This window comes from Poecilia reticulata, chromosome 13 (assembly GCF_904066995.2).
Source record: "Poecilia reticulata chromosome 13, P_reticulata-male-v2, whole genome shotgun sequence".
Classification (NCBI taxonomy): Eukaryota; Metazoa; Chordata; class Actinopteri; order Cyprinodontiformes; family Poeciliidae; genus Poecilia; species Poecilia reticulata.
In genome coordinates this window covers 35,027,121-35,054,596 of record NC_088842.1, presented here as the reverse complement: position 1 = coordinate 35,054,596, position 27,476 = coordinate 35,027,121, and the positions used below count along the sequence as shown (strand labels likewise).

The 27,476-nt window shown below is 43.0% G+C and overlaps 2 protein-coding genes across 6 annotated transcripts; both read left to right on the top strand.

Annotated features, from left to right (window-relative positions):
• Positions 1-3,686: 3,686 nt before the first annotated feature.
• LOC103475233 (flotillin-2-like) lies at positions 3,687-15,519 on the top strand. Its single transcript, XM_008426698.3, has 11 exons — positions 3,687-3,906; positions 5,067-5,148; positions 6,360-6,450; positions 8,477-8,600; positions 9,606-9,724; positions 11,059-11,172; positions 11,256-11,375; positions 12,730-12,944; positions 13,085-13,268; positions 13,358-13,507; positions 14,246-15,519. Exons 1-11 carry the CDS (start codon positions 3,858-3,860, stop codon positions 14,282-14,284), a joined length of 1,287 nt encoding a protein of 428 aa, XP_008424920.1. The 5' UTR covers positions 3,687-3,857; the 3' UTR covers positions 14,285-15,519.
• A 111-nt stretch (positions 15,520-15,630) lies between these two features.
• On the top strand, positions 15,631-27,118 carry LOC103475234 (protein FAM222B-like). Of its 5 annotated transcripts, none has more exons than XM_081614438.1 (7): positions 15,631-15,887; positions 15,981-16,083; positions 16,543-16,739; positions 18,075-18,202; positions 18,533-20,337; positions 20,377-20,709; positions 20,800-27,118. In XM_081614438.1, exons 4-5 carry the CDS (start codon positions 18,121-18,123, stop codon positions 20,194-20,196), a joined length of 1,746 nt encoding a protein of 581 aa, XP_081470564.1. In that variant the 5' UTR covers positions 15,631-15,887; positions 15,981-16,083; positions 16,543-16,739; positions 18,075-18,120; the 3' UTR covers positions 20,197-20,337; positions 20,377-20,709; positions 20,800-27,118. The 5 variants fall into 5 exon arrangements, with proteins under 5 accessions (XP_081470564.1, XP_081470563.1, XP_008424922.2 ...); XM_081614437.1 differs by having other exon boundaries at positions 18,533-20,363; positions 20,486-20,709; XM_008426700.3 differs by having other exon boundaries at positions 18,533-20,709.
• Positions 27,119-27,476: the final 358 nt, after the last annotated feature.

Here is a 27,476-nt window from a genome sequence, read left to right as displayed (position 1 = left end):
GGTTCAACCGTCTCAGCTGCAAAACGGATCCAGTAAATAAAAAAAAACAACATGGGTTTGGCTTCCTGTCTCTGGTTTCCTGTGAAATCAGGAAACATGTTTTACTGCTAAAGAATAAAGCTGGATAAAAATGATAAACTAGCTGCAGTCAAACCAAATAAAAGATGGAAAGAACATTTATTTTTCTTTAAACCAACACACTTTCTGTGGAAACGGGACAAAAACCCAGAAACGTAGCAGCATAAACCCAAACTGACCTGTTTCACTGATGAGAGGGATGTTAAAATTAGTCAACACGCTTCTCCACATCCACCTTCCAGAATGATCCAAACCAGTGGATTATTTCGCAGCAGAGCGCTCCAGCGAGCTGCTCCTCCGAGCTCGATGAAAGTCGCTGTGGAGAAACAGGAAGCAGATAAGTGGTGCTAACTTGCCCTAATCAGCTGGAAGAAAATAAAACTCCTGCAGTTTGAACGGTGCAAAAGAAACCCTTTATTTTATAATTTCACTAATGGGTCAGGACAGGAAGTGTGTTCAAATCTGCAGGGAGGGACATGAAACTGGAGGATATCCTGCAGATCTTCAGAGAGTAAGCAGGAAGCATCACAACAAAACAGACAAAGATGCTATAAAACTAAACATCTGAACATATCTAATTAGAAACTAAATGTTAAATGGTTTAATGTTAATGAAACACACCAAGTTGTGTGTTTTATCACTGTACATTTAGTTTTTCAGGGAGCGTCTTTGTTCAGTCTGCTGCTGGAGAACATGCTGAGTTTTGCTACTTTCTCCTACTACTCTCCAGGGATGCACAATCTGCAGCTCAGATTAAATCCACGCTGCATCTCTGCTGCTTCCTGTTGGGCTGTGACCCGTACTGCTGCCCCTGCTGCCCTTTATGAACAGATCACTGTGGGGACATTTAAAGCTCTGAGAACAGAAGACATGAAATCCTGCTGAAAACAGACCGACTTGGATTACGGCAGAAAAACTCACCTGAAACATAAACTACTGAAATACTTTGGAAGTCAGCAGAAAGTACAACATTAACTCAAGATGATTAACCTCTGAACTGCCTCCTGGACTCATTGTCTGGCATGTGAGCGTTTTGGTTGCGACAGTTAAAAGACGGAAAGTGAAAGAACAAATTGTGTCACCAGCAGAGATTCACTCTGTGCCGCTCTCAACCTTTTGAAGAGATGAAGTAAAAAAGTTTATTGTTTTTATCCAAAATCTCACGGCTATTGGCTTAACCAAGAAATTAGCCAATAACTTACTGGCTATTTTTTGGTTAAAACAGCCAGAAAGTTATTTTCACTTATCGGCTGTTGTGTTTTAAATGGGTGTCATTTAAGACGCTCATAAAGCTCATGTTACGAGTGTTATGAGCGTTTTAAATTAATTAAAGCTTATAATACTCACGTTACGAGTGTTATGAGCGTTTTAAATTAATTAAAGCTCATAATACTCACGTTACGAGTGTTATGAGCGTTTTAAATTAATTAAAGCTTATAATACTCACGTTACGAGTGTTATGAGCGTTTTAAATTAATTAAAGCTCATAATACTCACGTTACGAGTGTTATGAGCGTTTTAAATGACTTTTTACAGCCGCTGCCTGTAAAAACGGCGCCGTTTCTTTCTGAAGGAATGTGGATTAATTTTATGGAGGGAAACAAAGTTTAGGAATTAATTGTGTCCAGATGAGTTTCAATAAACTGACAATGAGGAAAAGGAAGTTAAAAGAACAAAGGATAAGTTAAAAATGTAGTTTAATACATGCAGTTTTATTGATAGTGCTTTAAAACATTAGCGTGGGGAAGCTGTATATCTAAAGTTTACACGAGTCGAACAGCTTGAGAAATTTAAGTTGCAATGACATATTTGTTATGATAAATATGTTATATAACATATTTCTGAAGAAAATTATAAATATGACTTCTAGCTCTAATTAGAGAGGCCCATTAGTTCTAGACACCCATCAAAATGGGAAAGACAAAAACACATATTTAATAGATGTATGTTGGTCTTTTAAGACTCAAAATGGCTACAGAAAAAAACTATTTTTTAACCAGATGAGACTAAAATGTTATGTTTTCTCAGTGGCAAACATTTCAGGTGAATTTGGGTAAACATTCGGAGAAGCCCCTCATACTGCTAAGCACGGTGGAGGATGTGTGGTTCTGCGGGCCTGTTTCTCTTACAAGTCCCTGTAAAGCCAGTCTGATTTTTTTTAAATACCTGGAAATGTAAAGATCAATCACAGCTCATGCTATGCATGTATGGGACAATAACGAAACGATTAGCCAAGCACAAAATAAGCTAAAATCCTTTCTAAACCCAGTGAGCGTGAGAGAGGACGCAGATCTGGATGATCTAATCAGACTGGAAAAGTCTGCGAAATGTTGCAGGAATGAAAACTGTATGCAGTCCTAAGTGTAAAATCCAAGTGTTTAAGTTCAAAACGATCATTCCTGAAGGAGAGACTTGTTTTGTTCTTTTTGTTAGTGGTGCCAGTGGCGCAAAAAGTGGGTGCGCAGCGCATGTAGCGCAAAGAGGCGCAGCACCAGAGGCGAGCGCATGTTTTCCACGCTCCTTCAACCTTTTATGTTTCGCATCCACCTGAATAATGTGCAGCGGTGCCAATAAGTTCAGAGCACAAACCATACTGAAGTAATTTTAACCATTTATCTTTTCTATCAAAGGAAACACAGATAGTTGCATATTTACGACATCTTCAGTAAAATAAAAACTAACGACAGTCGCTTAAAGACATGCCTGTTGTCCGCAGAAATCAGCTTCTGGTAATTAAAGAGCTATTTCCCTGTACTAAATATCTAAATAAAATATAAAATCATGAGATTCAAATGGTGTGAAGAGTAAAATCAGAGAAACTGATCGTTTTAAGTATCTGTGTATAAACACAATCCTGAGATTAAAGTCTGAATTACATATTTATATTGAATTTTATATTCTAATAATATATTTTAATGCCTGGGAATAATTAGTTAGTTAACCACAGAGCTGAAGTATAAATTATACAGCGAATGATTCTTATCCTTTTCTGTATTTCATAGTTAATTTTCATCGATGAAAGAAGCTGTCCGCTGGCTAACAGAAACATAATCTATGTGGGGTTTTTGTTTTAGGGCTTTATTTAAACTTTATTTCGTCTGTCTTCTCCGGAGCTTTAATTAAATGAACAGGTGTTATGCCCAGAAAAGCCCGCCTGCCCAAATTTGCATCCCCTGTCGCGGGAGCGCGCATCGCTCTAAGCTCTCGCATATTGACGAGGAAACGGATAAAATATGACCGAAGAGGAAATTTTAAAGATATTTGTAACATTATCACGTTTCTCAACCGTGTAATCCCTAATACGGTGGGTTTTATTTCGCAAATTATTTGAAATAAATACGGTTTTTACACTTTTATTGACACATGTGAGTCGAACTCTTTTTTCAGTCCGTGTCTGTTGTAAACGTTCTCCGCAAATGGTTTGAAATTCTCTGCTTTGTCTTTTGATATAATAATAGCTCAAAAGCATTACAACAGAGACCCATTATGTAGAACATTTTATATCATGCTTCACTTCTAGTCTGTTAATGTAGGAGGAAATGCGACTTAATGCAAATTTGGGCAGCCGGGCTTTTCTGGGCATAACACCGGGCGTCACATCTGGGTGGGGCTCTGCTTGTGCTGCTGCTGCTGCTGCTGCTGCTGCTGCTGCTGGGCGTGAATGTCCGCTATCTGATCCATTTCCGGTCGGAAAATAAACACATCTTAAATTCACCACTTCATTGAAGGACATATCTTTAATTTGTGCTGTCTGTTTGTGCTTGAGCTCTTCTCTCAACATGGGGAACTGTCTAACTGTGGGGCCAAACGAAGCGCTGGTGGTCTCCGGTAGGTTTGCCTGCCTCTTGTTGTGCTAAAGCAGCATGCTAGCTGTCACGGGGGAAAAAAACAACAAATAACGATTATTACAGAGCTCCTGGATTACAGCTGCAAACTGGTGAACAAAGAAACGTTTATTTCGCTGTTTATGGAGCATTTTGTTTGTTTGTTAAGCATTAATTACCGCTATGTTAGCTTTTGTAGTCTGAATGCTAACGCGAGCTCTCCATGGTAGCTTACCGTTAATGAGTCACGTGACTAAATAAGCTTTCTGACCCATTTGGACTCGAGTCTCGGTAAATAACGGCTGAAATTACTCTAATAAAACCTTTTATTTATATTTAAGAACACTCGGATATACAATGATATTTAATAAATCTGATTACTATTGAAATATTTTATTTATTTCGCTGAGACTAATGTTTCCACGCCTTTATTTCTGTAAATTATGATGATTTCCGCTTACGACCAAAAAACAATAAATAAAATAGAAAAATCATTTAAGCACGACTATTAAGACTATAATATATCACATCAGAAAAATGGGCTTAAAAGTATGTTTAGTAATTTCTTAAAGGGTACTTTCAAAAGCTACTTTTAATCTGACAAACGAGCGTATTCTGATTTATTCAGTCTGACTGCATGTAAACATTTTACAGTATTATCATTTTAAAATGTAAATAAGTATATTTGTAAACTGTTGCATAAATCAAAAAGAAGCAGTGATTTATTTTAGAAGGAGAAAAACAATCAAATTGAACAAAGTATAGGTTTTTAGGATAAAATGAGAAAAATTTGCAGCATTTTAAAATCATAGAAGCAAGAAGTGCAACAGAAATTTACCCTGTTTTCTCATTTTGAAGATCGTATTTGGGTGACAGTTGCATGAGAGACTGATCTTAGAGGTACAAAGCTCCATGGTTGGAGAGGAATCGCCTCACTTTTGCCAACTTGTCCAGTTTTCGGACAAATGTATCAGCATAAATCGATAACTGCCGTCGGTGCACCCCTACTGGAAGCTAGTTTTTAGGTTTTTCATTCAGCGTTTGGTGTTTTTCCATAAATGTGTTTCATTCCCTGATCTTTAGCAGTGAAAAGTTGAGACGATGATGTGCTGGTTTTTGTTTTTTCCCCGTAAGTTTCATCGAGTCTAAATGTTTCCCATGCAGGCGGCTGCTGCGGGTCCGATACGAAGAGCTACATCATCGGAGGCTGGGCGTGGACTTGGTGGCTCGTCACTAATTCTCAAAGGTAAAAGTGTTTCTGAAGCAGCGAAGGCCCGGTTCTGTTGTGGTTGATTTTAGAAGCGGCGTGGCTGAAATGAGCCGTCGTTGCGGTGATCTTCATCAGAATGACTGACTCCATTATCCCATTATCCGCAGGCTCGAAGCAGGAAGTAGAAACCCATAAACCGTCTCAGATTTCTCTAGATGTGTCTCAAATGTAAACCAGTTTCCACCCTGCAAAAATTACAGTGTCACTTTCTGCATGTAGTGATATTTTAGTCAGGATTGTAAAACTCCGACGGAGCTCCAGACGTTTGAAAAACCATAACAAATGTTGCTGGACGATAAATCGTCGCAGAAGTTATCACGATAAACGATAACGTCGTTGTTTGAGGCAATTTTCAAGTAATATAATTCAAGAAAACATTCTCAAAGATCAATAAACCTTAAGTTTTAATTAACATTTAACACTGGAACTGGAAGAAATTTAAAATAAGTAAGCAAAACAAACGAAACAACAAATAAAATTAATTATAAAGTCTCTGTACACAAAATTATCCTTAAAAAAAGGCCAGTTGAGACCAAAGCACCAAACTTTTACCATCCAGTGTTTAGTAGAGAAAAACGATGAATTATGGGAATTATTGCGGTAGTTTTAATTTATCATTCGATTCATTAACTGGACCTTCAACAGCGACTTTTGGTTAAAACGGTAAAGAATCAACATCAATAAACATAATAAGCAATGCACGTTTTAACAATTTCTCATATTTTTTGTGGAATAATTGCACCAATATTCCATCAAATCTTCAAATCAATCAGTCAGTCAGTCAGTTAGGTTTATTTATGTAACATATTTCAGCAACACACCAGTTCAAAATGCTTCACATCATAAAAACGCAACAATTGAAGAACCAGTAACAGACTTCACATCTCACATTTCGGACTCCATAAGTTTTATATTTTCCTAACTCTGAAGTTCCGTCTGCACATTGTTTGATTCTACTGGTTTCTCCCCAAACCAGTAGAAACTCAGGCGGATTCTTCACCTTTTGTGTGCGTCTGTGTTTGCAGATTTATTTGCATGAAGCGAGCAGGAAAAGAAAAGTTTTCATGTTTCTGTTCCTGACTGGGATCGTTTGACGTTTTCCTCCATTTTGGGTGAATCGTGCAGAAAGTGGAAACTTTTCTGATGGCTGCTGACGAGCTGAGAGTTTCTGTCGTGTGTTTGCTCAGGTTGAGTCTGGAGATCATGACTCTGCAGCCGCGGTGCGAAGACGTGGAGACGGCGGAGGGCGTGGCCATCACGGTGACGGGCGTCGCCCAGGTAACAGCCGGACTTCCTGTCGGCTTCACCCACCGCTGGATGTGTCTACATGTTTCACTCTCCAGACTTTATTCCTTTTCTGTTCTCCTTTACCCTTTGCAGTCGAGATCTAACTGGCCATCCCAGTCTCTCTTCTCTGTGCGTCAGCGCTCGCTATGAAGCCATGTAGCGATAGCTAGCTAAACTACTACTAACCCTACACACACCACAAACTCTAACTAACACACTTATAGTCTAAAAAGCCCATCGAAACACTCAGTAAAATCCCCAGCATCGCTGCACCCTCGTCTCTTGCCGTATCCAAATTCCCCCCCCGCCCCCCTCGTCTCTTTCCGCGTGTCTTCGTTCTACCTAGCAACAGACCGTCAACACATTTTCATTGGTTGTTTCGAAATGTGGTACATTTAGACCCCACAAAATAAGGCGGAAATCATCGATCTTATTTCTGGCTTTATTTTGAAGTAAATAACAACAAAACCAATATAAAAACACCACTTTTATAAAGTTTGAAGTCCAACAGAGTCGAAATGAAAACTCTGTATGCCGTCTGTTATTACGAAGCCTTATTAATGCGTCACATGCTTGTACGCCGCACGGCGAGTAGCGACTACATAGGGTTAAACAAGGAATCTCTGAATTTATGAAGTTTAATTCATTTAAATCTTTGGTTAAACTCAGTTTGTTTCTCTGCAAAAACACGAAACCTTACAAAGTATTTTTGTCTCGTTTCTAGTGCAAATCGTTCAGCGCATTTGAAATAAGACAAAACTAACTTACATGTAAGTGTTCAGCCACACAGAGGAGTTTGTTTAATGTTGATGAAAAAGTTGCTGATTATTTCACTTTGTTGTAAGTGAAGCAATTTTAACTCATAATACGGGAAAATGTCTTATTTTACTGGCAGATAATTTCACTTATAAATACAAATTCTTCATCATATTAAATAATTATTGATTGAAATGAGTTCCTGTGTCTTGCTGAGTAGTTACATGTTTGGTCTTATTTTAAATATTTGCACTTAAAACTAGAAAAAAATACTTGATAAGATTTTGTGGTAAAATTGCAAAAAATCAAAATCTTACCAAGTATTTTTTTTTTTTGGTCAGGTTTATAATGTAAATATTTTAGAAAACTTGAAAAACGGAAAAATTCCCTTAAAGTGGCTTTTCAGCAAAATATTGGAGATAAGTCATCCATTTTCTAACACCTGGTCCCTCAGTGGGGTCAGGAGGAGCTCCTGCCTCTCCAGCTAATGTTCAGGGCGAGAGGCGGGGTCAGCTGGACAGGTCACCTGGACAGGTCACCTGGACAGGTCAGCTGGACAGGTCAGCTGGACAGGTCACCTGGACAGGTCAGCTGGACAGGTCAGCTGGACAGGTCACATGGACAGGACACAGAGACACACAGGACAAGCACTTTAGAGAAACCAGTTAACCTGACAGACATGTTTTTGGACTGTGGGAGGAAACCGGAGTACCTGGAGAAAACCCACCATGCACAGGGAGAACATGGAGACTCCATGCAGAAAGACCAGGAATCGAACCCAGAACCTGGATTCGATTCCCGGCAACAGCTCTACCAACTGCGCCACTGTGCAGCCCAACGCTAGTGGAAAGTGGAAATAAAACTTTTTCATCAATATTAAGGAATTATTGACTTTAAACAAATTCCCATTTCTTGCTAGAATTTTATTTGTAAGTTAATTTTTCCTTATTTCCTCTGGAAACGTGACAAAAAATACTTTGTGAGATTTTGCAGTGTGGATTTTATTTTTCATAATGAAAACGTATTATTATTTTGTTATTATTTCAATAATCATGAAAAGCACTTTGAACTGCCTTGTTGCTGAGATACGATTACAAATAAACTTGATTGATTCATAATTAATCTGATTAATTGTAAAAACGTTTCTGGCATCTTTTTCTGTGATATTTTCAGAAGATCAGTGGAAAAGTTTGGTGTGATTTTTGTTTGGTGTTGGCATCATGGCGCAGTTTCAGCCCATGACTTCCTGGTTCTCCCTCAGGTGAAGGTCATAACGGACCCGGACCTGCTGGCCGTGGCCTGTGAGCAGTTCCTGGGAAAATCCATCAGAGACATCAAGGCTGTGCTGCTGCAGACGCTGGAGGGACACCTGCGCTCCATCTTAGGTCTGGTCGCTGCCCATGCATATTGTTCACCCATAGCATCGTGTAATTCATCTTCATCTGGACCAGGGGTGTCCAAAGGGTGGCGCGGGGGCCACTGGTGGCCGTTGGAGTGATTTTGTGTGGCCCCATTCCCCCACTGCAATAATTCGTCCAGTTCATTTCAGGTGGAAGTTGATCAAAATACTTGGGTTTCAAAGTGTTTTTTTCTACTTGCAAATATCTTTGTGCACAATAAAACTAACTCACAAGTAACTTTTCATGAGGAAACAGGAGTTTGGTTTTAGTCAGTGATTCCTTAATGTTAATAAAGAACAAAGAAATGGAGACAACATGGCAGAGTGCGTTAAATTTCAGGTTAAACACATAATTAATTTTATTGTAAGATGTTAAATTCATGAACAGGAATTTAACCCTTTTACGCCGGAGTTTCGAGCGTCTGCCTTTATAAATCTTCCTTATTTTAATTGTAAGTAGTTCTTTAAATGTCCTGTGAGATGATATACTTACCCATGTATCCATAACAACCGGAACTTTCAATATCCAGCAAGTTATTTTTGCAATATACCGTCTATTAAACGAGTGCCCCCCGGATTAATTACGCTCTCTGCAGCTGTGAAGTTTCCGTATTAACCCGATACTTGCTGGAAAGTGCAACGTCTCCCCTTTCAGAAACCGTTGGAATTTTTCAGATAGCGCTACGTGTGGCGGAATTACGGTACTGCAAATTTAGAGTTGTCGGCGCCGACACGTTCCTGTCTAGAAGGGTTAATTAGCAGTTTACTGAAATATAGTTCCATCTTTCCTCTAAAACATTTAAGATCAGCATTACGTTCCAGAGCTGCATACTTTTTAGCTTTTTACCTATTAAATTAAACTCATATTTGCTAAGCAATGTTTTCTGAAACTCATGGATGTTGTAGAATAAACCGAAGTGGTTTGGTGATTTTTTAAAAATGTTTTTTTAAATAAAAACTGAAAGGTGATTTTGCCGTTTTTGTCCTTCAGGGACGTTGACGGTGGAGCAGATCTACCAGGACCGGGACCAGTTCGCCAAACTGGTGCGAGACGTGGCGGCTCCCGACGTGGGCCGGATGGGCATCGAGATCCTCAGCTTCACCATCAAGGTGGGGGGAGGAAACTAAGGTTTCATCTGATCCAAATCAGCCCTGAGCAATAAAAATGATTCCTTAAAGCTCAGGTTGTAGGATTGGAGGAAGAAACGAGGAGTTTCAGTTTGTTTGACGGAACCAGAACCGGTTTTACACCAGATCCAGGCCCGATTTAAAACTCTCGTCTGACAAAACACCAAAACTGTGATGTTCAGTTTTTAAGCCTTTTAAATGAGGTTTTATCAGTTAATTATCTGCCCATCCTGTTTTCTGCTTTATTGATATCCATCCATCCATTTTCTGACACCCTGGTCCCTCAGTGGGTCGGGAGGGTTGCTGGTTCTTTTCCAGCTGGCGTACCGGGTGAGAGGCAGGGGTCACCTGGACAGGTCACCTGGACAGGTCGCCAGTCTGTCGCAGGGCAACTCAGAGACACACAACCATGCACACACACACACCTAGGGGCAATTTGGAGAGGCCAATTAACCTCACAGTCATGTTTCTGGACTGTGGGAGGAAACCGGAGTACCCGGAGAAAACCCACCATGCACAGGGAGAACATGGAGACTCCATGCAGAAAGACCGGGAATCGAACCCAGAACCTTCTTGCTGCAAGGCAACAGCTCTACCAGCTGCACCACTGTGCACGTCGCAGGGCAGCTTTATAAACATGTTTTCTGTTTTTCTCTGGGCTGTAACCACGTTTACTAAACACTGAATTCATTTAAGGAAAAACAGACCGCTTCCCGCTTCCGGCCTGTTCCGCATTAAATGAATTCAGTTTTTAGTAAACGTGGTTACAGCCCAGAGAAAAACAGAAAACATGTTAAAAAAGCAAAAGAAAAGCCATTAAAAGGATTTCTAAGCTTCAGATAAATACATATAAAACTGATGAGAAAAAAATTAATATTTTAATGTTTAGAAATATTTTTTTTGTGGACTTTTAAAACGTTTCCTCGTTTTTATTCACTATTTAATCAGTACACTGCAAAAACTCAATCTTACAAAGTATTTTAGTTTTGGTTTCCAATGAAAATGTCTTTGTCCAATTTAAAGAAGACAAAACTAACTTACAGGATCTTGTTTTATGTCAGTAATTCCTTAATATTGATGGAAAAAAGTTACTTCCACTGCAGATTATTCCACTTAAAATATGGAAAAAATGTTATTAGTGAAATAATCTGCCTGTAGGGCCAGAACTACTTAATCAATATGAAGGGATTATTTGCTCTAAACTAAACCCAGGAAAAGTTTAGATTTTTTCCTAAGATCTTCAAAAACAAAAACCTCAGTTTATCAGTAAAATAAAGGAGAATAAAAAGGTTTTCTGATTGCTTCTCTCATCCCAGGATGTTTACGACAAGCTGGACTACCTGAGCTCGCTGGGGAAGACGCAGATCGCCGCCGTGCAGCGGGACGCCGACATCGGCGTGGCCGAAGCAGAGCGGGATGCTGGGATACGGGTAACCGGGCAGGTTCTGCTCCAGACGTGTCATGGCTGCCGTTGCTCTGACTGAACCCGCTCTCCGCTGTCGTCTGACTCCAGGAGGCCGAATGCAAGAAGGAGATGATGGACGTGAAGTTTCTGGCCGACACCAAAATGGCCGACTCCAAGCGAGAGCTGGAGCTGGAGAAAGCTGCGTTCAACCAGGAAGTCAACACCAAGGTGAGACCTGGAGGTTTCCAACACCTGGGTGCCGATTCCTTACGGCTCAGGTTTCACTGCTCATCATTTCCTGTGTCTGTCATTTTCACATATTTGTTCAAGCTCCACAGTTTATGAGGCAGATAATCTCCAGACCAAAAGCAACCAATCAGAACCAGGAGGCGGGTCTTAGTGCTGTCAGTCAACCTTGTGAACGCGCTACTGAACGTGGTAATGGGAGAGAAACAACTAACTGAGGGGGAGAAGCTGCTTCGTAGCAGAGAGCAAGCACACGGACATGATTGACAGCGCTAAGACCCGCCTCCTGCCTCTGATTGGTTGTTTCTAGGCAGCACTAGAAGAAGCCAGAAGAGTCATGTTTCATTTTTTCTTTCTCACAGTTTCACAGAAGACATGGTGACAGTTTCAACAAATACATAGAAAACATATTTTCGATAAAAGCTCCATGTACCGTTTCCTTCAGATAATTTGAGCTAATCGTGTTTTTAGATGTTTAAATAGTTATAAATTGATGATTCAGGCGTACAGAAAATGAAAACTGAAAATTCAGGGTCGTTAAAAACTAGAAACCGGAGAAAAAGTGATAAATGGCTCATTTCGGTCGCTCACTCTGACAGGAAGGTTTTCTTATGTTTCATACATTAATCAAAGTTACAGAAAATGTTACAGTGTTTTGTTCTTGCATGAGTAATAAAAATACTTGGTAATATTTTATGTTTTTTCTCAGTCTGTCTAACTCAGGTGCTTGAAATCCTTGAATTTCAATCGGATGTTTTCAAGGTTTGGGAAGTTTTTGATGTTGAAACTGAGTAGTTTTGTAATAAAGTTACATTTAATGCTTAATTAAAAGCCTAAACTTAGAAAACGTTACTTACGGTTGAAGCCAAATATTTAAATTCATCTAACAAAGAGACACCATCTGAAGTTGATTCAGACGAAACTTTTCAGTCACCAAAATTATTTTTAAAAACCAGGAAACTTGGTGAGAAGAATTTTTAATTTGAGCAGGAAGTTAATTTACCTTAAAACAATTTATGTTGTTAAATTAATGGATATGATGATTAATCGTCATTATATGAAATTATTGAAATTAGAGGATTTTTGTTAAATGAGTGTTTTGTTCTCAGACCAGTCAGATGCAAGAGAGAAACTTAAACACATGAGATTTTATTTTATTTTAGCTTCCTACAGTACTATGAGACGAACAGTAATAAATTACATATAACTGACTTTAATCTGTCTTTTTTGTTCATTTGTATTGTTTTTCTCTCCAGTGTCCAGAGTTTGAAAACTTACCTTGAAAATGCCTGAAAAGTTCTTGAATTTCCCTGACTTCTCGTCGCTGTTTGTCCAGAAAGCCGAGTCCCAGCTGGCCTACGAGCTCCAGGCCGCCAAGGAGCAGCAGAAGATCCGGCTGGAGGAAATCGAGATCCAGGTGGTGCAGCGGAAGAAGGAGATCACCATCGAGGAGAAGGAGATCGACCGGGCGGAGAAGGAGCTCATCGCCACGGTGAAGCGGCCGGCGGAGGCGCAGGCCTACAGCATGCAGCAGCTGGCCGAGGGGCAGAAGTCAGTCAGACCGCCTCTGCATGCGCTGCTTCAGGTCCTGGGTGTGTTTTAAGACGTGTGTGTGTGTGTGTGTGTGTGTGTGTGTGTGTGTGTGTGTGTGTGTGTGTGTGTGTGTGTGTGTGTGTGTGTGTGCGCGTCAGGACGAAGACGGTGCTGATCGCCCAGGCCGAGGCGGAGAAGATCAAGCAGATCGGAGAGGCCGAGGCGTCGTCCATCAGCGCCGTGGGGAAAGCCGAGGCGGAGAAGATGAGGCTGAAGGCCGAAGCCTACCAGCAGTACGGAGAGGCGGCCAAGACGGCGCTGGTCCTGGAAGCTCTGCCCAAGGTAAACGGGGCAAAACACACTGAACGTAATGAGCATTTATTTCTCCTAGTAGCTTAATGGCTTTCACTGATTTAACTGTCTGATTGCAGATCACCGCTAAGGTGGCGGCGCCTTTAGCCAAAACCAACGAGATCGTCATCCTCAGCGGCGAGGGCAGCCGCGTGACGGGCGAAGTGACCCGCCTGCTGGCCGAGCTCCCCGTGTCCGTCAACGCGCTCACTGGAGTGGACCTGACAAAGGTTTCTATCCAATCGCTTTGATAAACGTCCTTTAGTGACAGTTCTCTGAGTCGGATCGTATCGGCCGATGCTAAACCTCAGACATCGGCGTCTGAATCCAACTTTCACAGAAATCCCCATAAAATGTGTAGAAGTTTGTGGTTGGATTGAGGTTATTATAGGTAACTAAAACAAACGAAATAACAAAACCGAAACCGAGAAAACTTTTGTGTTTACTTGAATAAATAAAAACAGAAATTAATGGGAACAAACTACAGTTAACTCTAGGAAGAGCAGCCATTGTTACAGCTAAGGCTAATGGGGATCCAAACTAATAAACTAATAACAAGCTAACTGAACTGCTTGCTAGGTCACCAAATAGCTAACTAACAAGCTAACTAACTGACTAGCTAACTGAACTGTTAGCTAGGTCATCTAGCTAGTTAGCTAGCTATCTAACCAGGATACCAAAAGCAAAGAAACTGACTAGCTCACTAACAAGCTAGTTAACCAATGAGCTAACCAAGCACCTAACTAGTTACCAAATAGCAACCTACCTCACTAACTAACTAGCTACCTAATGAATATTTAACTAATAAAAACAAGCACACCAACTCTAAAAAGTACTTTTAAAAAGTCACAACAAAATAAAACATAATTATAAACTGCAGTATGAATATTTTTGCATTTTATCCTGTAGTTGTTGTTTTGCAGCTGATCTGTTTCCACAGAGTTATTATTCACTTCCTCTCTGTTCAGATCCCGTTGCTGCAGAAGATGGCGTCTGCTGAGGCCTGAGCGCGGCCGGTCCCGTCCGGCCCGGTCCGGCCCGGATGCACCCACTGACTGCCTTGAACACGTGGAGGCGCGTTGTTCTCTGCGGCTCCTCTGCGTACCGGGAGGATTCTGGAAACCTCTGGTGCCTTACTTCACGCAGGACCAGAACATCTGCATGCACTGCTCATCGTCTTGAAACGTGGGAATATTTTGCTATCCGTACTTATTTATTCAGGTGTTTGGGGCTGTATGTGTGTTATTTAAAAAAGGTGAGCTGACGGTAGACGACCTGCTGATTCTGATCCGCATTATATGCATCAAACTTTTTAATGTGACATATTTAATTTGCTATTTATTCCCTCGTCTTTTTGATAAGAATAAGCTACTGTGTTCGGTCTGTTCCAGGGACTTTTGTTTGTTTATATACCTCTCTCATGGGAGACACCTGTGTTCTGTAGATAATCAGATATATAAATATATACATATATTTTTAGTTTTGTGTAAAAGTGATTTTAGTTGTCAGTTTTATTGACTAAATGCTTTAATAGGTCATTTTCTTTTTGTAACAAAGGTGCTTTGTAATCTAAAACGGTTGTTTTGGTCGACAATTGAAATGATTTTTCTTTTTTCCCTCTGAAAACTTTATTGATATCAAACATTTTTGCAGGAAAATAAAACGGGTAGAAAAAAAAATCCTCTTTATATGTAAACACAGTTAGCTTGTAGTGGTTAGCTGCGGTTTTAATGGGAAATGATGCAAACTGAAGAACATTTAGTGAGAAAAAGCTCCTAATGGCTTTGAGTTGCTTCTGTAGGAGAAATGTTGATAGATTTGAGTATAAAAACGTGTCGGTTTAAATCTAATGCCACAGTTTCCTGCAGATGCAAAGCCACGTTTATTAGCTTGTTTTAGAGAAAAGCACTTTGTTTGACGGTTCATATCTCGGCTTATTTATTTGACTGTTATGAAATATCAGTCTTTTACCTCCTGGTACTGTTGATCATGCCACGCTAACGTCGTCATGCTTCGCTTTAGCTCCGCTCTGCTGTACAGAATCTGTCCGTTTGGGAACTAAACGCCAATCCAGACTCGACTCAGGCAGAAAAAACGGCAGCGGCAGCTGGTGTAGAAAACTGATGTGCACTGTGTCTCTGAAGAAGCCATGAGCTCCAAAACGTTTTCGTTATTTGCATGTCATTCATCTGTATGTGCTCACTCTTAACCGCCATTGGAATAAATCTGACTGCTGTAACTATTTCACTTTTCATGGTTGTTATTGTTTTGCCACATTGGGAGCTGTTGTAAGTAAAGTCGGGCCCGGGCCGAGTTTGCCTGAATAAAAAAATGAAGATTATTTTACAAATAAAACTGGCCAAATTATTAAAATCTAAAACAAATTTAAAGCAATTGAAAATATTTAATTTCATCTAATTAAATTGAAAAATACGTTATTTATTCCAAAGGAAAGTTAAATGTAACTTATATCATCCAGGTATATTCAGAGTCGTGGACAGGAAGGATCTCCAGTAGCAGTCAGTCTTCCAGGGAATCAGAAGAGGCCTCTGACTGAAGAGTTGCTGTATGAACGCCTCAATATTCATTCAGCAGAGATGATATTTCAAGGTAAGATGTCCTGGACGACATCAGTTATGAGCTGCTAATCCACCTCATTTGCTTTTGCTGCTCCTCTTTAAATCTGTCTGGCCGTTTGGTTAGGAAACCGGGCAAAGAGATGTTGGAGTCTGGGATAAGATCCTCATTATGATGGGTGGAAGAACTCTCCTTTTCAACTCCTCTGGGATTTGGGGTCAAAGTTCAGGTATTATTTGAGCTTTGAGGTTCTTAATAGTTGTTATACAAACAAGTTAAATGTTTCTCCTTTGTTCTCTGCAACCTTTAAAGAGCTGTTTTTGTTACTTCTATAAATTATTGTCATTTTGATCCTTAAAGTACCAAAATTTCCTTTTAACGTTATATTTTGGTCCATCTGATGATGTGACTTTAAAATATAAAATGAATGATAATTTGTTCAGTTACTCTGTACTTGAATATACTTTTTATCAAATACTTTTTTATTCTCACTTGAGTAATTTCTTACTACATTTTTACTTTTACTTGAGTAAAAATATGTTGAAGTATTGCTACTTTTACTTGAGTACAACTTTTGGGTACTCTTGTTGAATATATATTCTAATAGTTTAAGAAACTAGTAAATAAGATATTTTCTGCTTCGCTCCGATACAGAAAATGTTTTTGTCCCTCCTCTCCCGCCCAGCAGGGGGCGGCAGAGCGCCTCTGGGCCGGCTGCGCAGCGCCGCTGAGCCCGGAGAAGGAGCAGAGGAACAGATGTTGCTGCTGCCGTAGCCAGACAGCAGCTCGGAGAAGCGGCCAGCCGGAGGATGGTGTCTTCATTTTTAATTTATTATTGTTGAATTTCAACAAAATGAAGCGGCTTTACTCATAACTTCGCGAGGAGTGAGTATCGTTGCGTTTAGCGCGTCTTCTCTGGCTAATGGTGCTAAAAATGCTAAGGTTTTCAGAGCAGCTGGCCTGGTCACAACAAGCACAAAGAAGCTCCTTATTTATTGGGTTTGACTCGAGATAAAGTCCCCATCGACGACATTTAAATCCGACCAGAGGAGCACCGAGGCCCGCTGATCCCGCTGTCCGTGTTCAGTAGCCGGATTCGGGCTGTTTATAATGGATCGGTGCTAATGTTAGCTAGGAGGTAAACACTGCAGAGCTAACGTTTCTGTGCTGGATGTGTGACCAGGCCCTGCTCTAAAAAAGCTTTAAATAGAGAACAAAATGAGGCCTCTGCTCTAAATGTCTTATACCTGAATTATTGTCTGAATTTGTCCTCGGTGTGTCTTTAACGGTGCAACAGGAAGTGAAGCTCTTTTCTCCACGTAGTTTTCAGTGAGTCGTGAATCTGGAAGTGAATCAGTGATGAATCAGCCTGTCAGTGGATGATAAATGTCTGCATTAATATGCTCTTCCATTGAACTGGAGCTAATTATGAATCTGTTACTGATCTGCTTTCTGGAGCCGTTCACTGTGCTGTGAATCGGCCTGCTGGTCTGATTTGGCTTCGTTTAGAAAATCCTGTGATGCATTTCAAACATGCAGCTCTGCAACATGACTCATGAGTTTTATGAGCACCTGTCACATGGTCACCTCTTAAAGTCTACATCAGATCATAATAAAACTGTTTTTAAAGGTTCACATATGATTTAAATCTGATTTCTAGTCGTTTATTGATCAGATACTCGAGCCGCTCCCTGATGACTGAGCTTCCCAGCCTATCCTGCTCTGATGCAGGAGTTAATGCAGCAACGCCAAGGAGCAAGTTCACCGTTCTGCTGAGAGAGAGAGAGAGATTATCCACAAGTGGAAAGTGTTTAAATATCCGCTAACCTTTCCAGCAGACTCACTCATTCCATCTCAGGTTAAATGAAAAAACCGGAGAAGTACGGCGTGTTTGGGGGTTAAACGGTTTTCAAAGAGGCATCTAATAGAAGCGTTTCCTGGATGAATCAGGTTGTTGAATTTTGAATCATTCATTTGATTCAGCCGTGTTGGAGGGCATCTGGTAAAACAAACACGTTTTTATGCATTTTAGCATTTTATCCAAACAAAAACTCCGTTTAAAATCATTACAAACTCTGACAGAAGTGGAGTTTTGAGAAAACTTTGAACCCTAAACGTTCTGCGACAAATACTGCGGCAATAATTTCACATACTTGACATAATCTTGTGTTTTATTGACTCTATATTGTAACGTCCAGCGGCGGCTCTGCTTGTGTCCAGGATGATGAGAGGGACGCGTCCGGCGCTGCAGTAGAGGAGCAGTGACATGCTGGCTTGCCTGCCGGCGTCAGGTGACCCCGCCATACGACTTCTTCACCGCACGCAGATGAACACTGGACTTCAGAAATGTAAGCATGTTCCACCATCAGATTTTAGGAAAACTGTTTTTGCAGACATATTTCTCTGGCGGCTGTGGGCGGCATGTGAAGGACTCCAGCGTTGTGCGCATGTGTGAGATTTCTGGATGTAGACAATAATATGCATCACATCTTTAGCATTAGCTAATTCACAACATTCGTCCCTAGAAGGATCTGTGGTTAAAATGAAATGTTAAGATCAACAGTAAATACAATAAAATGACTAAAAAGAGACTCAATCTATCGAGTGTTAAAGGTGAATGCAGATTTCCTGCCTCGTGTCTAAATGCTGCTTTAATGCCGACTGACTGAACGTTTCAGGGGAAACCACACAGAAGATGAGATCTGCCACCCATCCGACGCCTGCAGAGTTGGACGCCTATGCTAAGAAAGTCGCCAACAAACCTTTGAGCATCCAGATCTTCCCAAACAGCATCAAGGTTCCTCAGAAGAAGCACGTCCGCCGCACCGTCAACGGCCTGGACACGTCGTCGTCCGCGCAGCGCCACAGCCCGTACCCTCCGCAGCTGGCCGCCGGCGCCGGGCTCCTGGCCGTCCTCCGCGCGCCTCTCCGGGGCCTCGTCAAGCAGCCGGACGGCTGCCGCACGCGGCTGCAGCTGAAAGCCGCCATGAACCCTCAGAGCGGCCCGTACGCCGCGCCCAGCACTTTAAACCTCCCGCACCTGGCCGCTCAGAAGCAGGGGGCGGGGCATCCGCAGCAGAGCCTGGCGCACCCGATGGCGCTGCAGCACCACCAGAGGAGCGTGGCTCACTCTCAGGCCCTGCAGCAGCCGCAGAGGCTGACGCATCCGCCCGCCGTGCAGCGGCAGCCGCCCCCTCAGGACGTGGCTCCCTGCGCCGCCGCCATGCCCCAGCAGCACCTCCCTCACATGCAGACTCTGAAGCATCAGGCGGCTCCAGCGCCGGCTTTGGGAGCGACTCAGGAGCTGCGTCACGTCCCGGACAGCGCGGCCATGCAGGCGGCGCCGCCAGGTACCCCCGCCGTACCGCCGCCGCCGTACGGCGCCCGCAAGCTGCCGGACGCTGACGCCCCGCCCAACGTGACGGTATCTACCTCCACCATCCCGCTGTCCATGGCGGCCAGCCTGCAGCAGGCGCGGCCCGGCGACCTGAGCAGCATCGTGCTGCAGATCAACCAGCTGTGCCAGGCGCGCGCCGGCATGGGCGCCACGTCCGTCTGCGAGGGCCAGATCGCCAACCCCAGCCCCATCAGCCGCAACCAGCTCATCAGCGCCAGCTCCAGGGTTTCCCAGCATGCCTTGGGGGCCGGCGGCGTCTCCAGCTGCCTGCTGATGGACAAGCCTGCCGCTCCGGCTCCCACTGCAGCCGGCAGCAGCAACAACAACATGGCTGCTTTTCACCCGGACAGCGACAAGCAGCTGCAGCAGCACCTGCTGCAGCAGAAGCAACAGCAGCAGCATCTGCAGCACTTGCAGCATCAGCAGCGTTCCTGGGCGCAGCACCAGATGGCCCACATGCAGCAGCCGCCAGAGGGAGCGCACCCCTGCAAAAACCCACGGCTGGATCCGGCGGCCGAGTGCGCCTTCCCCTCCCACGGCCTGAGCTACGGCCACAAGCCGCCCGCCGCCGCGCACGGCTTCCCGCTGAAGCACGCCGCTGACAAAACGCTGCCCCCCTCCTCCGCCAACTGCTCCTACCTGAACGGCCACTACCTGCAGCCGGCGTGGGGCGCCGTCCCGGCCGCCGCCGGGAACAACGGGAACATTCCTCAGGACCTGCCGGTGGGCTTTCAGGGCGGCCACGCCGCCGCCGCAGAGCGCATCCCGGGAGCCAAGTACCGGCCGGGGAAGGACGGCTCCGCCGGCCAGCCCAAACTGCTGCAGCACAGCGTGGATTTCCTCGGCGAGGATTTCCAGATCCCTGGCATGCAGGAGCAGAGCGTGGAAATGATGCATAAGATGCACCGTGGCGGCGGCGGCCATCATCACCAAGGTTACCATTAGACTCCACATCGACCCGTTTGACCCCTACAGCACTTCGACCTGCTGAGCAGAGCCGGGCGATAAAAATCGCTTTCTTCTCTAAAATAGAAAATAGAAAAATATTTTCTAAAGTGCCCTGCGACAGACTGGCGACCTGGACAGGTCACCCGTCCAGGTGACCCGTCCAGGTAACCTGGACAGGTGACCCGTCCAGGTCCAGGTCACCCGTCCAGGTCACCTGGACAGGTGACCCGTCCAGGTCCAGGTCACCCGTCCAGGTCCTGGTGACCCGTCCAGGTGACCCGTCCAGGTCCAGGTGACCCGTCCAGGTCACCCGTCCAGGTCACCCGTCCAGGTCACCTGTCCAGGTCCAGGTGACCCGTCCAGGTCACCCGTCCAGGTCCTGGTGACCCGTCCAGGTCCAGGTCACCCGTCCAGGTCACCTGGACAGGTGACCCGTCCAGGTCCAGGTCACCCGTCCAGGTCCTGGTGACCCGTCCAGGTGACCCGTCCAGGTCCAGGTGACCCGTCCAGGTCACCCGTCCAGGTGCTGGTGACCCGTCCAGGTCACCTGTCCAGGTCCTGGTGACCCGTCCAGGTGACCCGTCCAGGTCACCCGTCCAGGTCCAGGTGACCCGTCCAGGTGACCCCGGACCGTTAGCTGGACAGACAGCAGCACCTGCTGACCCCACTAGGGGACAAAGGTGTTAGAAAATTAATGTATTGATTTTCTAAAGTGTATTTTCTGATTCCCTCTGAGTTTCAGGGCCAGGATACAAAATAAGTTTTAATTATTTAATTATGCAAATATAGTCATAATTTTACCAGAAGGAAGTCTTAAAACTACAAGAAAAAAGTAGTTTTAATATAAAAAAAATCTTATAGAGCGATCAATCATTTCAAGGTCCTGACGATAATTTGATTTTATTTCTTTATCTGTAAAACTATAAAGTTTAACTTCTCAAAATCCTCAACATTCCAAATTTAAATTCTGTTGTTTTGGTGTTGAAGTAAAAGTACTTCTTCGTTCTTCTAATATTAGAACTTTTTTCTGGTGATTCTATAAATTTATTCCGGCATTAATTCGACTTTAACGTCGTATTTTTGCACCGATGACTAAAATCTACCTGATTCTTAATCTCCTGGTTCCCATTTTAATCGACACTGAAATGTTGTGAAATACAGCGAAAAATTCGCTGAGTTGGCGACAATGGGGTGACTGTTAACTGAAAACGTGCTGACATGACATGGTGGGCGGGGCTAAGATGGTGGGCGGGGCTAGGATTGTGGGCGGGGCTAACAGCCAAACCTCTCACTGCAGAGCAGAGGGAGGACAGAGGCTGATTTTTGACCTTTGACCTTCACCTCGGCCGATCTTTGACAATTTTGTCCAATTTGTCGACTGATTTATCGGTGCACCCGATAAAATGACCACTACAGTTTTTAAATAAAGTGGTTTTTTTCTCATATTATTTAGACTTTAATTGTCGTATGACTTTATCTTTTGGAATATTATGACTTTAACGCGTGTAACCTGGCTCTGATATTTTGCCATAGAATCTAAAGTCCAAATTAACAGAAGCTGTAAAAAAAAAAAAAAAACGCTTGTCAAACAAGATGGCCGCCATGACATCACCCCAACCCAAGGAGAGCATTTGTGTGAAAAAAAAATCCAGAACTTTGAATCTTCTGAAAGCCAAAATTTGATTAATCGATGTGATCGATTTATCGCCCAGCTCTGCTCCAGAGTTTCATGGTTTGGCTTCGTGTGATGGACCGCCGCCGCCGCGCGGCGCCTCGCCGAGGCTGGGCGGCGGCTCGGTGGAAGCTTCCTGAGCTCGAGCGCCGCCGGCCGCACCGCCCTGGACCGCCGCAGCACTTCTCAGTTTCACGACTTTTCTCAGCATTCGTGGCCTTACGAGCGCCCAGAGGCGAGCTTCAGGAGGTCCTGGAGCCACGGGTTCTCATCTCCGCCCCGCAGGCTCGGCTCGGCTCTGCGGTTCTGAACTTTCCCCGTCTCCTCGCTGGGTTTTCTTGTAGTTCTTCTTTTGTTGTTGTGGATCCGCAGATCGCCCTACTTGAACTGTAGAAATGTAAAAGTTTGGCAGAAGGAGTAGAAACTCCATCAGGCCGTATTTAAGTCTGGTTAATGTGAAGCGAAGGCGTCCTGTCGGAACGGCGTGTGATGGCGACGCCGCCCTCTACGCCGCATCTCCTCTTTCCTGATGCGTCTCCCTGAATCGGTTTGATTTCTGTTAGCGATGAGCTGCAAACCCACTTCCTGTGGATCCTGGGCTTCGTTTGGAGGGAGCGGGCTCAGAAACATCCGCCCAAAAATCACAAAAAACATCCGTAAACTTCATTTAAAACGGAAAAGAAAAAATAAATAAATGGGGACGCATCGATTTCCTGCTGAATATTTAAAAAAAGTTAGCTAGCTTTTCTGCCGTCAGCGTTGTTTAATTTATAAGAGGAGACGTCACACTGTGTGTGGAGGAGCATTTGGATTAAAGTTAGGATCACACTTACTTAGTCTTTAGCATCTTGGTTTTTTAGCATCATCGCTATAGAGCACTTAGCCCCATATTAGCCATTAGCACAGTTAGCATGACTAGTATTTCTGTTGGTATTCAACTGAAGATTTAAAGCTTTGCTTCAGCTCTGAGATTTCCAAAATGTTTCCTAATCGACAAATTTCAGTTACAGACAAAAGTTGAAAACTGAATCACCTTCCTGTTATCCGATCTAAATCTCGCGCTCTTTCTCTTCCTTTGGTCTCTTACAAGCCTGAATCAACTGCAGATATTTTTCGACTTGTCGTAAAACATGTGTAGTCTGCTCAGTAGACGATTTCTTGATGCCTTTTTAAAATTTTATTAAGACTAAAACAAAAGTTTTATGCCGGATTTTCGGTAAGCCGTTTTATGGTCCGATATGTTAAGGAGAGCGTTTCAGGAAAAGAGCTATAAAACAATCACTGTGCTTCGTTTAATAATTTCTATAAAAACAGGCATATTGTGTGAAATATTAGTTATTTTCCTTCTAATTATAGTTTGATAACTGGTCAATTAGTCAGACTATCTCCTTAGCTGACATGCTAGCCATAGCTTGCTAACTTTATTTTACACGTTTAGATAATTGTTGGCTAGTTTTCCACTTTCACAATCAGAACTTCCTCCAAACTGAGGAATTTCAGCCTCATTCTGTCCATGTTCTGACTATTTTAGCTCAGGTCAACCGCAGCGTTTCACTCAGAAATGCAGTTTCTCCTCCAGCCTCATAGGGGGCGACAATGAGCTGGAAAAAACTAACACTTCTGACCAAAATTAACGGTTCCTTGTTAATTTTAGGGTGAACAGCAGAACTTTTCTCGCTGTATCTCTAAAAAAACATTGTTGATTTTCTGAATGGTCATTTTTCTTATTTGGCGCCCCCTTTGGATGGGAGGAGTATTGTCACCAACAATCTTCGCTGCACAGTCGATTGATGATTTAGGTCAGGGGTGTCCAAAGTCTACTTTATCTGTTTGAACTTATTTTTATTTTCTCGGCCCGTGATTACTTTAGACTCAGTAATTTTGACAGAAACTTTTACATTTTTTAATCTTTCTGCTGTGACTGATAGGAAATGTTGTCACCGTTCTTTAAGCAAACTGACTGGCAGAAAGCTTTAGCAGTTTCAGAAGCCGGCCTAGTTAAAGCCCCGATGCCGCTGCCCATGCCTACAGAGTGATGCTGCACAGCGACTAAAGCCTTAAAAACGACGGTTAGCTTCAGGATCGGAGCTCTGCCGTCGTCGTGGTAACGGAAAGCCGGACTCTGGTTTCTGATTGGACGGCGTTGCCTGAGATGGAGCCGTCAGTGAAACTCCCGCCCCTCTGACATCCGGGGGGTTTTTCTTCCGTTCAGTAAAGTGGACAGAGATCTGTAGCCGGGCTGTAGCCGTCGTTTTAAATGTTTCGGTTCTGAAGCCATAGCCGTTTCCACTTCAGGGGCCAAATGTGACGCAGGCGGTTTCACCTGGATGAACTATTACGAAAACTGAATTATTACGAAAACTGAATCGCTACCGTAAAAAGTCAGACGGTGATTTTTGGGTCTGGGTCGGTTCGCTCTTTCACCGGATGTGAACAAAAACACAAAATATCTCCGTGTTTTAGTCGAGTTTCTACTGCAAATGTCTTCAGTTGAACTGAAACAAAAAACCTTTCAACAAATATAGGAGCTGATTTTACGCCAATGATTCTTAAATATTGATTTCAAAATATTCACTGGCATTTTTTAATGTTTTTACAAGACATTTTTCTGTTACTATTGGGACAGATTGAAAGATTTTTCTGTTTGTTTTGTTTGTTTTATTACAAAATCAGCAGAATAAAGTCATAAAATTACCAGAAACATACAAATACTGTTGTTTTCCAAAGTCTTGCTACTGATAATTTGTTAAAAGTTTTTATTTGTAAAACTGATACCAAAGTTTAACTTCACTGTTTTCCTAATTTTCTTGGTGCAAGTTATAAATTATTTGATTCTAATATTAATACTTTAATCTGTTGATATGATCAGTTTACCTTCATATTATTTCAACTTTATTGTTGTGAGTTTTATGATTTTATTCTGGTAATAATATGTCATTAATCTCATTATCACTTTTTCTGAGCTTTTATTATCATATAATTAGGACTTAATTATAGTAATATTACTATTATTCCTCTTCATATTATAACATTTTGTCTTAAGACTTTATTCTCTTAACATTACGACTTATTTTTCTCCAATTCTGATTCTTGTACTGTTTCAACTTGCTGTTGTAAAATTTTAATCTCTTAATTTTGTCGTAATCCTCAGAACACAACAACTTTTTTCCTCGTTGTTTTTCTCCTAACTTTTTTCTCATAGCCTGACTCTAAAACTTTGTCAAAGTTTTATTGGTAATTAAGAGTTATTTAAGTAAAACAAGCTCCTAAATGTTCCTATATTCCTGAAAAGTTTTCGTTAGCTTCAAATGTACGGAGATATTAGCTCCAAATTAGACCAAAAACATTTGATTTAGTTGTTTTTTTTTTCAGTGCAGTCGATTCCAGCTGGTTCATATATTTCTGCTGGTTGTTAAAAACTTTGTGGAGATTTAATCAAAAAATTGCAGAAAACGTCCCGTATAATTTCATGTTTAGTTAATTCCTCGTGTTTCTGGTGCGGTGCAGGAGCGAAGCGACCAGGAGTTGGGTTCAGGGTCTTTATACTTGACGGGAGTTAATTTCTGCTTCCCTATCTTTGGTTTTTGATGTGCCTGTCCCTTTAAGCTGCTATTGAATTTAATCAGCACACTGATCCGGTGTGTGTCTATAAATGGTAACAGGATTTGGGCTGCACCAGTGGAGGGGAGAAATCCGCTCCGGTCGGGTGAGCGGACACTCGGAGGCGTTGAACCCGCCACACTAACCAGGATTAAGTTTCACGTTTGGGTTTTTCCCCCAACAGCCAATCAGACGAGCCCAAACACTAACCCGTCGGACCGAGCCGCCTCTGGTTCTGAACCGCCTCAGTGCAGCCCGTTGAAGTCAGGTTCTACAGTTTCATATGAAGTGCCTCCACTGGGCTTAGTATGGACAAGTGTGTGTGAGTGTGTGTGTGTGTGGGTACCTGCACAGGTGTGCACAAAGTGAATCTAATGGGTGTGTGTTTCTGGGGGGGACCAAGCTACTTATTGTAACTACTGATACTGTGTGACGGACCGAAGTCCTGAAGCTGTGGGGCGTCAACCGACTGCTGCTGACTCACCGACCAAAGTGACCAGGTGTCCCTCTCTCTCTGAGCGGCTAGCGGCTAACTGCTAGTGTGGATCGGCTACTAGTACTTAAATGGACAAGTAGCAGCTAATAGCTACTAGTGTGGATAAGAGAAGCAGCTAGCCACTAGTATTTAGCGATTAGCTGCTACTAGAAAGGACAAACTACTAGTACTAGTATGGACAAGAGAAACGGTGGCTAGTAGCTGTGCATACTAGTAGCTGTGCATACTAGTAGCTGTGCATACTAGTAGCTGCTAGTATGCACAAGCGAAGCAGCTAGCCACTAGCGGTAAGACGTTAGCTGCTACTAGTATGGACAAGCAAAGTGGCTAGTAGCTACTACGATGGACAAGAGAAGCAGCTAGCCACTAGTGGTTAGCAGTTAGCTGCTACTATGGACAAGCTACTAATATGGACAAGAGTGGCAGCTAGCAGCTAAATGCTACTAGTCCATCCTAGCAGTCTGTGCTAACATCTAGCAGCTAGCTTGGGCTTCTAACAGTAATAAACAATCTGGTGGCATAAAGAAGAGCTGCTGCTGCTGCTGCTGCCTTTGTTCTGTTGCTTTCAGAGAATCTTGTGAAGTAAAAATCAAAGATGTGAACTGAGCATAAGAAAATCTAGAGTGAACGGGTCGTTTTGGCGGATGCCCAGGGCTACATTCGAAAGGGGGCGTCAGATTTATTGGAACTAATGGATGCAATTTGTTGTCTAAACATTTATTCTGTTGCTTTTGGATTGTGGAAGTTACGGACTTTACTTCACCTGGTTTGTGCAAATCAGGAATAATTTCCCGGGTTTTAATTGGTCGGGTTTGCCAGAACCACCGCTGAACCAGAGCTTTGTGTTTCCTGGTTCCGCTCGAGGTCCAGACGGAGCTCGGTACACGACTGTTTGCACTCCAAGACTCGTCTACTGAAGCACATTCTGGTGAAGGGGGCCAGAGGATCCCAGCAGTCACTCTAGGTTTCTTATTGCTCTGATCCAGCTGTTTGGGTTGTGAGAACCAAAATGTTCTGGCCGCTGGTGGACGGGCTTCCTGTCTCTACTGTGTGAAAATGTGATATTTCCAGTTTTGCCTAACCTTCAGGAACTCAAATGTCTTGCACAAACATTCCCCCCCCCCAACCAAAATAAAGTTTGCAAACACAAAGGGTTGGCGTCTTTATTATGAACGTTTCCAGATTCCTGTGCGTTTGGACCAGAAGGTGGCGCCATGTTTGATTTCTCTTTCCAGACTTTCATTCGTAAAGGTTTCCATCCGGGTTTGGATAATTATTCCCTCTGGTTCTGGAAGCTGTTCAGAACCTTCTTTTACCTTCAGACAGTTGAGATGTGTAACCATGGAAACAAGGCCTTGTTTTCGCAGTGGATTAGCGTCTCAACGGTTGCAGTGAAACCTGAACTATGACCCCAAATAACAGAGGAGCTGAAAATGGACACGAAGCCGAGAGAGGAGGAGGATCAAACCGTCTCTTTCCGTAACAGGCGAGCATCTTATCCCCTACTCC